This window comes from Hypomesus nipponensis, chromosome 16 (genome assembly GCF_054491055.1).
Source record: "Hypomesus nipponensis isolate SF chromosome 16, ASM5449105v1, whole genome shotgun sequence".
Classification (NCBI taxonomy): domain Eukaryota; kingdom Metazoa; phylum Chordata; class Actinopteri; order Osmeriformes; family Osmeridae; genus Hypomesus; species Hypomesus nipponensis.
The window spans coordinates 9,808,200-9,822,500 of record NC_140376.1 but is presented as its reverse complement, the minus strand read 5'-3'; the positions used below and the strand labels follow the sequence as shown (position 1 = coordinate 9,822,500).

Sequence of the window (14,301 nt, the reverse complement as noted above, 5' to 3'; positions counted from 1 at the left end):
TAAACAACTGGAACGAACAGGTTGGAATGGCAAGACACGTTGTTTGTGCTTCACAGTAGGCACCAGACATCCGTTTGGCAATGCAGTGTGCAAACTTTAAAAGTCTAGCATTTTTTGATCATCGCTATTCGAAATGCGCTTTTTTTCAGTTCTTGTGTGCCAAACGTTCCTGCCTTGTGTTTTTGGCTCGTTGAACCAACTGCAAAGACATTGAATAAGTTGATCCCCGAGGGGTGTTAACATTTTAACAGTGGAAATAATTTACACTCGTACGTGTTATTTCTGCCATAGAGTCGCAAGGGTCCACAGTACAGCTCTGTGGAGGGATATCAATGTAGGCCTTGAGGGTTAGTCGGCCCGGGAGGCGATGGCACAGCAGCACCAGTGGAAATTCAAACACATTCCTCCGCTAAACAAACTAGAGCCTGGCCCCATCAGCCCCAGCTGGTGTGGTTTAGTGGTCACTTGAACGGGAAGGTAATTCCATACTAAAACAGATTTGAGATGGATTTAGGGTGGAAATTGTCACTATAAACCGTACCGGCGGCCCTTGTTGTGCTTGGAATGACCCGCCTGCCAACCTGGCTTATTTGGCACAGAGGATGGCAGCTAATGCTAACCCCTTCATTCCAGAATGGAGCACGGGGAGGAAAGAGCGAGTCACATGTACAGTAGATTTGAGTTTGCGCTTGATTGTGCCTGATTGGTGGGGAAAAGGTAATAGTGAATGTATAATCACGTTTTGTGTGTGTGTGTGTGTGTGTGTGTGTGCAGGGCTGCAGTGAAAGCAGTGCTGGTGTTGCTGCCCATCCTGGGCCTGACCTGGCTGTGTGGTGTGCTGGTGCCCTTCTCCATTATCATGTGTTACATCTTCATCCTGCTCAACTCTCTGCAGGTATGTGGCTTGCAGACTGCTTGGAATACACACACACACACTCACGCATACTCACACATATGCACCCGCACATTCTCACACATATGCACCCGCACATACACACACGCGTACACACCCAGGCACACACACGCACACACACTCACAAGCACATTTAAGCTTTCCCCTTTATTTATTTTCTAATGTTTCTCCATGGCTCATTCTTTCTTTCTCCCAATTTTTCTCTCACCCTTTTCCTCATTATCAGTTATTTTCCTTAATGTACCCAACGTTTTATGTGTTATTCATGGACAGCCATATATTTTTGTGAAGTTAGTCTTTTCAATGGACCAGGTATTTGACATTTTGGTAAAGACTGGAGTAGGTATCAGCTGAAGTGAGGGAAGTTGAAATTGTTGAACTGTAAAAATGGGTGTAGATTTACTGAGTGTGGTTACTGTATTTCCAGAACACTGATGGAAGCTGGTAAAATAAAAATAATCAATAAATCTGCAAGGGATATTTTTGAAAGATTCTCACTTTACCGAGGCAATATTCAATTCAGCATGCTGAATTGGATAGCCTTTCTATTATACATGGTGTTTGTTTAGTTTCTGTCAGTAAGGGAACCGACAGACTCAAGGTTTTCGTTTTTGTCAGTGACAAAAGGTTGGGCTGAAATTGCTTTTAAATATATGATTTTTTGTGCGCTTGCTTGTTGTTGAAAACATGATTTTTGAATGTTTTTTCTTCTTCTTCCAGCAGTCATACATTTTTGTGCTGAGTAGAAAAGGTCAGCTGTAAAGGTAATTAGGTAGCTAGTTATGTGGAGATATTATTATAAGTTATTTTCTGAAAGTGATTTTCAAAAAATTCAATTAAGTGGAAAAGGGACAACAGTTTTTACTTAAACACTCTTCATTCACACTCTTTGGCTTTTAATGTGTACTGTGAAAAATACATCAGTATGCTTTATTTGCAAGCAGTTATTAACTTGTGGATGAACATGAATTCCAGTGTAATTTCTCTGGCTTGAGAGGATGGAGAGAAAGAGAATCATGTAACACTCTCACTGCATCAGTCCAGTCTGACTCACTGCTGCTCTGTGTTAAAATCCTCCATTGCAATTTGTAGTAATCTTCAATCAGCTGTGTCTATAATTGAGCTGTATATTTCATAAGGAATCAATAGAGATTTAGTCTGAGCCGGATCATTAAGAAAGCTCCTCTCTATAAATAGTTTGTTTTCTCTTACATCTGATCTTTATTTTTTTATATATTAACTATAATGAATGCAGAGCTTCTTATTAATGTTGTAGAGATGAAGTCACAGTGTTGGCTGGACTGTTCCCATGTAAAATGGCACGGATAAAAACTGGATTTATTTGAGATTCACGTTTCTTATCTTGTATGGCACATGATTGCCACATTTTGTGAACCTCACATACTGACAATACCTCCATTATAGACAGGCTTGATTTAAACATCGCCTTCCCCTCCTGAGTCAGATTTACTCTCTTGTCCAAAAATGCCGTCCCATCCCATCACAGCATTCAAGTTTATCGTCTCAATGTCGAATAGTGTCAAATCCAACCTCTGGGTTGGTTACATATACCAGAATATATATTTTAAAAACCTGGCAGGTCATTTCATTCATTTTCCCAATGACTCCAGACAGTCCAGCTAGGAGCGGGGGAGGTCAGCCCAGTCCCCCCCCCCCCCCCCCTTTACCTCACCCAGTCTGAGGAAAAGTTAATGAAGCGACGGGGCCACTGTGGTGTCAGGGAGGGAGGGGGGCGACAGCTCTGCGTAACAGCCAGCTGCCACACCATAATAGGCCAACTCTAAAGACTCGTGCCACAGAGAATAGGAGGCCTCACGACACCCCTGCTAGGCTCAAAGCTGTTTCACTGACAACAGCAGAGCCTGGATGGTCAGTGGGGTTGTCAGGGTAATTTGTTGTGCCATTGACTAGACATTCCTTTCCTTGCACTAAATATTGAGTGGGAATTTACTTTATAGTTATGACGGGCTGTAAAATGGAGTATTGCATGGAAATAAAATACATAAAAAATTAAGTTTGACTTTTCAAAGTAGAATGGGGTTGTGCTAAATCCATGTAGTTACAAAAATCCCTCAACAAAGTATTATTCGATTGTTGTGTTGTTTCACCTGTGACTGTTTCAAGTCAAGGAGGATGTGCTGCACTTGTTTGATGGTGCGGAAATCGCAGCCATATTGTCAGTGAGTCACCAAAATCCGAGTTTTTAGCGCTGCGGAGCGCAAAAGGAAACATTCCGGGTGTTTTCTGTGATCTTTTAATTGTACTGAGAGGTCTTTGGCCCAGCCCTTTCCACTGGAACATGAAAAAAATAGCAGTCCCCAGTGTTCAATTTAGAATGAATTCATCTGTTTTCCTGCTGATTTCCAGACCCGTGTGTGCCCCTTCTCTCTCTCTCTTTATCTCTTTGTCTCTCTGTCTTTCTCTCTCACTCTCTCTCTCTTCACTATCACTTTTTAGTTGCTCTCTTCATCATTCCAGATTTTTCGCTCAATTTCTCCCCTTCGTTCTTGCTCTCTTTTTCCGAAAAAATTCTGCCCCCCTTTTTACTCTCTCTCTCTCTTGCCCACACTTTTTTTATCTGTAGGTAAAACAAGCAACGCTACAAAGGAGTTTTAGCTTGTTTCACAATCATTCTCATATGCTATATTCCTGAATAAAACAGGATGAATAATAATATATAGCATATATTCAGCAATGAAAGAGATGTGTCAGCTCAGTGACATTTTGCTATGGAAAATCTGTTCAACATAAAGCCAACCATAAAGAACAAAAATGCCCAAAAATGTGTTTTTACATGTAAATACTATTACTGCATGCAAAGCCCAAAGTGATAGCAGGTGAAACAATTTGAAGTTTGAAGTGCTTTATGTATTTTATTTGTGGCAATTGTTTTTCCAGTGGGATAGCCAAAGCAACATAAAGCTTAAGTGGCCAGTCTTTACTGTTAAATCAATGAAACAGATCATGTTGACAAGCCTTTTTCATCACACTCCTCAGCCTATTGGGTGCATGACATGATTGTTGGCAAACTTCATGTTGTTTTTTTTTCTTCTTGTTTTTGACCAACAAAAACAAGCTAAGAAAATGTCATTTTTGTCCAAACCAAATATTTTACTGGACAGAATTATGATTTAATTGTTAGCTGATCGTTTTTGGGGGGCAGCTTTGAGGTAGCCTACAGACTTATTTGCAGAAATGTACTGCGTCTTTAAATGTTCTTCTGTACTTTTGTGGCATTTGTTTATGATTTGAACAATCTTTATTTTCATAAAAAGTATTTTAACATTTTTACCAAACTTTATTTCAGTTGTGGAACACAATTTGATTCATTTGGCAAGGACCTAATAGTTACTGTACTTATAATTTGCAATAGTAAAAAATAAAAATAACATGCAATCAAATTTCAATCAAAATCATACATTTCTGACTCAGACAGATGCATACTGTAACCATGCAGTCACATACATTATTAAAGCAGTTAGACTAGGATACAGCAACCTAAAATATCGCTCCCTATTTCACCAAACATTAATCTGAATATTTGAGTCCTTTGGAGTTTTAGCCTTCCCTCAGTGGTCTCTTAAGAATGTGTGTATCATAAATACAGCCATGCCTCATCTGTTCTCTTATCAAGCTGGAAATAAGTGGCACGAGGAGGGGGGGTGCTTTGCTCTGCCATAAATCGCGTGACCCTCCGTCATCCAATCTCTGTGCAATGTCATTCACCCCCCCCCCCCACTATCCATTACCTGAGTATAATGGGCTCCTGCCCATGCATTGTCCGTCGTATTATTAGACCATAACTTCAAACTATCAATAACTTTTGTGTGAAACGGAGAGAAGGAGAAAGACAGACAGAGAGAGAGAGAAAGAGAGAGAGATAGAGAGAGAGAGATAGAGAAAGACACAGAGAGAGGGTAAGGGAGAGAGGAAATGGAGAGAGAGTTCTGGGGTCTGGAACTTGAGTGAGTTTTCTCATAAAGGTAAACTTGGGGATACCGTTTCTCAGTTTTTCAATGAGTTGTGTTAGTTAAGAGTGCTGTGTGTATTGTTACAGGTTTGTTTTAGGCAATTCAGTGTGAAGCGTCCAACAACTCTCCCTGATAACCAGTAGAGGGCAGTACCATTACAACCCTCCAGTTTGTGGCGTTATTGTGTAAGAAGATGGAGCAATCCATTTTTGTTTATTTAGTTTTATGTTAGGTGTATGCAGCCAGTTGGTATACTTGGCATGCAATAGTATATATATATATATATATAAAATAGTTGATTTATTTGTACTTTACTTTACTAATTACTAATCCTTTGAACCTTAATATCTGTATCAAGCAAGTACACACAAAAGTGCATTGTAAAATCAATGATTTTAATACTGTGTTGTGTAGGGCATTTCGCAATAGACTTTGGATACTAACTAAATACACAGAAACTAAATACACAGATAACTGATTCAAATGTGCATGATGTATCTGTTTAGGATTTGTTCTTTGATATGAAATATTGTTTGACAACATTTCAAAAAATGTTTTGATGCTTGACATGAAGTGTTATTTTGACAACGTCTTTAATGTTTGTTTGGCTGGTTGTGGCCTTTCTTAGTACCCAAACCAGGAAAACAATTACAAAACTGTCTGTCTAACCCAAACTGCGTTCAAATCTATCCGCATGGTCAAAAAGTTACCAGCTGTCTGTTAGATGAAGAGAAATGTTTGTACCAAGGTGTGAAACGACAACAAGAGGACATCCATAGCTAATTGAAGTTTAGTTTACGCACGTTACAACTTTTTGAGTTGCTCAATCATTAGCCAAGTGTTACTCAATTGTTTCTTTGCTCCTGGGGATGCATGGTCAGCAAACATTGGAATCAATTCTGTCTCTCTTCCTGATCTTCTTACTAGTAATAGAACACATGTTTATCATGATGTTTATTCTATTAACTGAATACCATGTCTTGCCTATATGCAAAGTGGATTCCAATGAAGTTGACTCCCATAAATTCGTGCTTGAGACTGATTAATGGTGGTTGTATTGGAAGTAGACTGGGAGGGGATTAGCGTGGGCCTCCTAGCCACCTCTCAGCCAGTCTCTGCCGGGTCTCCTCTCCACAGTTGACTGGGCTACTAAAGATCCCAGCTCCCATCTACAGTAGGGCTTGTGTGCATGTGTGTGTCAGCCCTCCTCTACCTTCCCGCCCCTGTCAGCCCTCCTCTACGTTCCCGCCCCTTCCCCCTCAGACAAAGGGGAGACCGGTTATTTTAAATCCCTTGTGCAACACAAGAAACAAAAACAGAACCGGAGGGTCCAGTGTCCCATACAGGTGTCCAATCCACTCAAAGGAACCCTGAGCTTCTCTGGGGGCAGTGACAGCACCCTCCCTTCCTTCTTCCTCCTCCACCTCCTTCCCCCACGACCTCCCTAATATAGTACTGCGTCGTACACATGCTTTCTCACACACACAGACACAGCACTGGTCAGATCACCAAGAAAAGGTCAGTGCAAGTGTGTGGTCATACATTGCTGTGCCCTGTTTAGAAGATAATTACATGAAATGTTATTACATATTTTTAATATCTAGTTACTACATAACTACTACAGACTGGTCAACGTTATTAACATGTTTTATTTTGACAAGACAAAGTACATTTTAGGCCAGTGATTTATCTTTGAAACATTATTTAATATTTGATTGGATTTTAATGATTATAGAACATGAGTGGAAAAGTATGCCATATTGTTTTGGAGTCATGCTGCCCAGAAAAAAACACATTTTCCTTTGATAAAAGTAAACTGTTTGCATTGCATGTTCAATTACGGACGCAGTGTAAAACAATATTAAACAGGATATCAAGGTCAGTGTTGTTTCCTACCACGCATTTCTAAGAAGATGGCACTTTTAATTAGGTCTTATCACGATTCTTAAGTAGTATATTTTTAGTGTGTTTTGTCTCAACTTGTTCTTTTTTCGTGCATCTTTTCATCTTGTTCTGGGTTTGAAGAAGATATGTGTTTAAGGAGACCTATGTAGCACATTTTACAACGACGTGTTTATTTTTAATAAATTTAAGTTTGTTCGCAAGACAGCGTAATCTTCAACGTTGAAATGGCAAGGTGCTCTCACCAAAGAAGTGTCACATAAAATCAAACACAGAATTACTTCCGATTAATTGAATATACAGAACCTCTGCTTTGCACTCGTATAAATATTAAGTCTAGCTAGCAGAACAGAAGCCTAAGTGAGCAATATGTGGTACTTCAGAATGAAAAGAGCTCATTTTGGACAGTGAAATACCCCCAAAAACTGTTCTGGGAAAATAAAGCAGGGAGAATAATATGCTTCCTGTCAAGAGAGGCGAGAAAATTCCTGTCATTGCTCATGCCGCCACCCCAAGACCTTTCCCTCTGTTAAGCTCACTAGCATTTATTTGCTTTAGAATTACCTGCCAGCTCAATTTAGTAATAGGCTCTGTCATATAAAAGCAAACCATACCTCTCTGTCTTTCAGAATACTGGTGTGTGTGTGCGTGCGTGTGTGTGTTGGAGGGCCTCACCTGATCAGCTGACTATGACTTTGTGACCCCTGTTATAATAACACAACCCCCCCCCCCCCCACACACACACACACACTCCCACCCCTACCAGCCGCCCACCCTGACGGCAACAACGTCAGGAACTACTCCGGCACCCCCCAAATTGCCCATGTCGAAACAATGACCATTCTATTTATAAGTTCACCACTTTGGCTTCTCAGAAACTGTCACAAGTTCACACAGACAGGCGGGGGGGGGGGGGGGGGGGGGGGGGGGGGGGGGGGGGGGCATGGGGAGGGGGGGGGCGCTCTGACAGCTCAGATGACTGGTGGGGGTAGTCGTGTGGGCTGACCACATTGCAGATCAGTGTATCAGTGTGGATCTAAGTGCCGTAGACTGTTTTGGCCCTCTTTGATGTATACTTTGTAGTTAATTAGTAAGAACTGGGTCAGCATGGGGCAAAGGAGCAGATTCAGTTTTAGGGGAGTAGAGTTGCAAGGAGTGGGGGTGGGGCGTAAGCTGTCAAATACACATGCCAATTTGCAAGTGAGCTATTTGCTTTCTTCGTATCAAAATTAAACTAGAATAAACAGCAATGTATTATTCATGTGTTTTTCTCTTTGTAAATCATTATTCCTTTGGCAAAGAAGCCTTAATTGCATGTCATCGTTTTTACTGAATGGAGAAAAGAAAATTGAATGTGTTAGTTTGTCTAAGAAATGTTTTACAGAATAGCATCCAGAATCTTTTTCACTTAATACAGTCCATTCGGTGGTGTTTTTTTGTACTGTAAACTTTCCCAAACCAGATATGTTTTCGTTCATTCAAACGAGTAGCAAGCCACTTCCACGCCTATTGTATTGATTTATAAAGAGCGGGAAGACCGAAACACTGCTTTCGCAGTTGTGTAAAGTTAATGGACCACAAGACAAACGGAGAGCACAACACAGCCGTGGCTGCCCTGTAGAGCTGACGGTCGGTGTTGGCCACTTGCCCTTCCTGCCTAGCCCCAGGCTCGTCACCACAAACGCTTGTGTCATTTCCTCCTGTCGCCGCCAAGCCTCCCCGCACCTAACGAGTGTTTACAACCACACGCTGATTCCTATTAATCTGGTTCTTGTCGGACAGGAGGAAGGTGATGGCGGAGAGAAGGAGAGAGGGTGGGGTGTTCAACTACGGAGGGGAGGACTCAGGGGTGTACGTTGTAAAGGGGTTGCCCAAAGACGGGGGAAAAATAGGCTACAGCCGAGAGAGGGACAGCCCCTGAAAAAGATCTGTCCGACACACCCGAACCAGGCTAACACTGAGCAGACACACTCTCCCTCTTGTTTTTCTTGGTAATTATCCTCATTAAGTGAAAGCATGTGCCAATCAAACGCGTTCGAGAGAAAGGCGCAGCAATAGAGAGCCTCTAACGCTGTCTCAATAACGTCAAGCCTGTGTCGTTTAGACTCATTAGTAGATTAAAGCCATACTGGTGGGAGAGAGATGGAACGCCGGCAGCTACGACATTATTATGGCTCGTTTAACTTTCTAGTGGTTACAAATTTGATGATTATCACATTTAACACTCGCTGCACTCAATCACACCTAAATCCACAAGGATCTTTTAATCCCTCTGCATCAATCAGTTTTTAGGGTAGGCCTACATGTAAAATAATGATTGTCAGGATAACTTAGAGATTGCTGAGGAATGCATGTAAAAAATACAGGCCTTTTTTGTCGGGTTTCCTAGACAGTGACAAAAACTCAGAGGTCCACAGAGGGTTGGGAAAAAAAGATAAGACACCCCCCCTCAAAAAAAAAATGAAGATATATGAAGTCTTCATGTCAATGAACTACCATTCGTTTTCACTTTGAAGCCCCGCGATCCGTAGTGAAGTGTGATTGCATGTGACACTCGCCGCGTCTGCGGCTTTATCATGATGGATACTCTCCCCACAGAGTGGCTGAACTGGAGGGGAGCACGCGTCACATACGCACGCACACACACACACGCCCAAACTTGGCTCATCTCACGTGGGAAAGGTAGTGTCGAAGGTCTTCCTTTCAACTTGACAGAACTTTGTGCATATCCGTGCAATTTGTCTTTGTTTAGTGATGTCGCTGCACAATAGTGCCATAGATGGAATTGTGAGCGTACGAAGACAATTCTATAATGACTTATAATGACTTGCTTTCACGTATGAATGTTCATAAATATTTTAAATAGCATGTTTTATCATTGTATCAAGTTGCAAGTTTCCATCTTAATGGAGGCATCAAGGACCAACACATAAAACAAAGCTTGAAAGTATATGTGCAGTACTATCAAATACTATCTATCGAGTATTATGGGAAGCAAACATTTGATTTCCCTTGTCATGGCGTTCCACTGAAGCTCTCCAAGGCATCTTAGTAGGTGTTCAGTAGGGGTTAGTGTAGTTAAAATAGTGGAATGGCTGAGTCAGTGATGGACATTTGGACTGTCCACTGTTTGTGTGTGTGTGTGTGTGCATGTGTGTTTTCCAGCTGAACCCAAACCCAGCTGCTGAGCCCTAGCTGCTAATGTACATTCTTTTCCCCTCTCTCAGTGGAAAAATGTGTAATTAGAATAAGGCCCAAAGATTGACAGTGTGGTCTCATGTAATTTGACAAGGGGACACCCCAAATGTCGGTTGAATACCTAAGTATTTTTAATTAAACAGATATTTGGCACTCTGGCTGCTCTTTCAATCGTCAGTTCAAAGACTCTAGTCTGACCCATGTGTTAAAAGTTTGTATCGGTTTTCCATGTGTATGTTTTCCTTGGCGCCAGAGACATGCAACCCAAAATTGTCTTGTTTAAAAGCTCGTTTGTTTACAGTACATTCTCTCTCGTTTCTTCTCACCCACATGTGTGTTATGATGGTTTTGGGGCTACAGTTACATACTCAGCTTGGCTCGCAACAAGCCGATTTAATGCGTGTAAACATGATTACATTTGATTAATATGGCTCACAAAATGTGTGTTTCAGCACAGGGAATCAAAAGACGTCCTCACTCTCAGTTTACTTAAAGATAGAGCAAGTAAAATAGAGCACTCTCCTTTCACCCTAGAGCGTCATCAATAACATTTGTCCTCTGATGTAAAATCAATAGCACATACACTGACACAATGTTAGACCGATGGCAAATGATGTGTCATCTGTCATCGACTGGCAATAAAGATATGTCACAATTGATTTTAGCCGTCCGCTTTCCCCTTTTCCATCTCTTTCTCTCTGTCTCTGTCTCTGTCTCTGTCTCTCTCTCTCTCTCTCTGTCTGTCTGTCTGTCTGTCTGTCTGTCTGTCTGTCTGTCTGTCTGTCTGTCTGTCTGTCTCTCTATCTCTCTCTCCCTCTCTCTCTCTCTCTCTCTCTCTCTCTCTTCCTCGCAGTTTTTAGTGCGTAATAGAAATAAATGAATAAATAAATAAAAGTTATTATGAATGAGACATGGTCAGCCTTGCCAAACTCAACTAATATTAGAGCAACAACAACAAGGGCGATTAGATCTCTCATGTTTACATCGGGATTCTCAGCCGCAGTAGTTTGAAAGGTGAGTTTGTATGCTCATGGGGAAGTAGTTTTGTACTCACATCGCTCAATACGTGTTTTAACTGACCTTCCAATCGGCCGGCAGTTTTCTGCTGTCAATGGATAACTCTCTCCTCAGTGTTTTTTTCTTGTATTTTTCACCTACTGTATGTTTTGGCTAAATCTTTTGGGTCCTTTGCATTGGTGTTATTTTGCTACTGTATATTTCCAACCTTGAATTAAAAGGCTTTATGGATTCTCTTTCTCAAATGAGAGTATGGAAATCAACTTTATGCTTCACATTTTCTACATGTCTATTGATATTGGATTAAATTATTATTTGTTTTTATTATTTACTGATTTACTCATCAGCTGTCTATCCGTTTCAACTGAAAACAATGTTACACTTTTTGAAACGGGATCTTATTGATGCTATAGTTGCTCGCTATACCCACCCATGTAATGCTCATATGTGTCTTCTAGAGTCCATTATGTAATATGTGTGTATGTGCCTAGCGCCTTTGTGTACGTGTTTTTTTTTGTGTGTGTCAAATTTGCTACCGTTTTCTTGCTGTTGTATACCACCCCCTCTCCCACCCCCCATTTGCACCAGTGTTAGCGAGCAACATCTGTTTCAGGCTTGTTGTTCCTCTTGGCTGCTTTTCAATTGGATTTCCTCAAGCAGGTCCAAAAGCTGTCACCTCTACCAGGCTCTGCTAGCTATCAGCGCTGGCCCCTATATTAAGTAGGTGTTTCAGGGCTAAGCTAATAACTCTCCCTCCTCTCCTGAGTGATCACAGGCAGCACTGGTCCTCTCTATGCTCTCGGCTTACCCCTCCACCCCCCCACCCCTCGCTCCGGAGGGCTTGCTGGCCTGGGGGTCCTCTCCTCACTGTGTGACAGTCAGTGAGTGTGTGTGTGTGTGGGTAATGGGGGTGGATGAGTGGGGAGCGGTGTGTGCTTGTTTCCGGGGAGGGACAGTTTTATTGCCTGCGTGAGTATGTGAATCTCGTTCGGCCCGCGACTGACCCCTTTCGTTCTTTCATCACACTGTAACCTTTCTGCCGTCATTATAATGCATACTCTAATTAGCACTTTTCAGAGCTTTTGTAGTTGCTGAAAGACTTCATTTGACACAGTTTAATGCTAAAATGACTACAACATTACTACTAACAAAGTCTATTTATATACTTTGAAAGATCTATATATTTTAGGGAGGCGTTTTCGGCTTTATTTTTGATAGTGCCAGTTGGAAAGAGACAGGAAAGACAGAGGGGATGACCTGCAGTAAATGGCCTGGGTTGGAATTGAACCCGGGCCACTGCTGCCTTAGCTTATGGGGTTTGTGTTTTACCCGGCGAGCCGCCGGGGCGCCCCAATTTAAACTACTTTTGATGGCTTGTTGAGGTCTCCACCTGGTGCTGTTTTTATGGATGTAAATGGAACTGATTGGTATGAGAAAGAAAGTGTTTCTACCATGACCATAAAAGTAACTGTTACATATTTGCAGTGCATATTTAAGATGGCGTTTAGCCCAGAAAGAAATCAAATCAACTCAAACTGTAGTTTAAATCCAAGTGGGGTAATGTGGAAATACCTCATCTAAAGAATAAGTGATTTGTTTTGGAATATGAACGTTTATGGAAACTGTATCGGGACACTGAGCCCACCCTGGACAATGACAATTCCCTGAAAAATGAACGCTTCATTTCAAACCTTTTTTGTTGTTGATACTGACCCCAGTGCCTTTGTTGTAATCTGCGTTTGTTTAACTTGAAAGAGCTAATTGAAAGAATTATATTTGTGTGAGTTTTACAAAGTTGTATAAAGTCCATGTAATTACGTACAAAACTCTTTCCAACCGGGGTTCTCTAGTTTAAAGGCAGCTAGTTTCAAGCCTTGTTAGTGAGGTTAGCTGACCCTTTTTGACATAGTGTCTGCCTGCATTCCAGCTGGATGGGTTGCAGAGTCGCTCTAAATTGAGGTCCTGTGGAGCCTCAATCCCAGAGCCAGGGGCTCTGATGGACAGATTGATTTGACAGGCTGTGAGCGGTTAAAGTGAAAGTTATGTATACAAGCTAATTAAACTGTTTTTGTGTAAAGGGGTCAGAGACATTAACAGGTCCCTCAGCAAAAAGTGTGAACTTTTTTTCCTTTCCACAGCGTTTTAACCTCTTCTGTCTTTCATTTCCCTAATGATTGCCAGGTGTGTGGGTAGAGTTCTGAGTTTCCCAAAGCTGCAGATTCTCTATTTAAGAAAAAAATGATGTGTATGTATGGGGGGAATGAAGGAAATGAATACAAAAGCCAACATCTTTAAATGTACAAAGTAACATCAGTGTGTGTGTTTTTTGGACTGATACTTGAGAAAATCAGTTTGTTGTTTGGTACAGGTAAAGGTTCTTAGAATGAGCTGAAACTCAGAACTTAAAATGCTGGCTTTTATTAAGTTTCCAAGAGTTTGCACTAGGACGTTTGCCCTGCTTTTAGTCAAATCTAGCTCAACCTCTACGATAGAAATAGCTGTAAGAAATAGCTTTTTTCAAATCAAGGGGAAACTTAAAGTTGACCTTCTGATTTCAATATGTTGTGCACGGTTTACACAACAGCTGCCCCAATTGTTATCAGACTTGAGTGCCCCCAAACAGTTAGGTTCAAGTAATGCCACACAGCTGTAACTGAATCACAATCTCAAGACAACGTTTGTAAATGCTGAGGGAGACATCTACAGAGAGTGTGCTGCCCAGTTGGCAGTGACGGGAGTCCGTCACGACTCCACACCTACCTCACTTCTGTCCATCCGCTGGACTGGCAAGGCTCGTTTGCTACAGAAGTGGTGTCAGGAGACGTTATGTAGTTCTGGGGGGAAAATAGAAAGCCCCCAATGCCCTGTGCTCTCCTTGCCGAGACGCTCTCCCCCTCCCCTTAATCATAGTTTTCATTTCAGTACATAGAAATTTCGGTAACCAAGGACAATGTCATCAATAAGCTGGTTTGTCATGTTTTTTTCTTTCTTTTACCTGCTGCTACTTAAGTTTACACATTTGGGAGGGGGGGTGTGTTTGTGTGTGGAGGGCGGTCAAAATACAAGAGTTGGTCATCGGTTGAAATGTCATTTGTTCCACTGTTGTGGTGGTGAGAGGTGGGGGGTGTGAGTGGGGCGTGTGCTGCGAGGTTTAGGGAGAGACTTTAAGGAACATTTGAATCAAGTCTGGGCATGTGGTGTCCTAAATGAAAAGGTGGATGTCTGTGTCTTGTCACCGAGTAATGAGAAGATAGGAGTTCTGCTTCACAGGGATGCACA

General features: G+C 41.7%; 1 protein-coding gene across 3 annotated transcripts in view; it reads left to right on the top strand.

The window, feature by feature from the left end:
- The window catches only part of LOC146254747 (adhesion G protein-coupled receptor D2), a 65,075-nt gene that overhangs the window by 17,508 nt on the left and 33,266 nt on the right, over nucleotides 1-14,301 (top strand). For all 3 annotated transcript variants that reach the window (XM_084676341.1, XM_084676342.1, XM_084676343.1), the window contains exon 20: nucleotides 775-895. In XM_084676341.1, coding sequence (XP_084532467.1) covers nucleotides 775-895 — 121 coding nt within the window. The remainder of the gene's footprint in view (nucleotides 1-774; nucleotides 896-14,301) is intronic.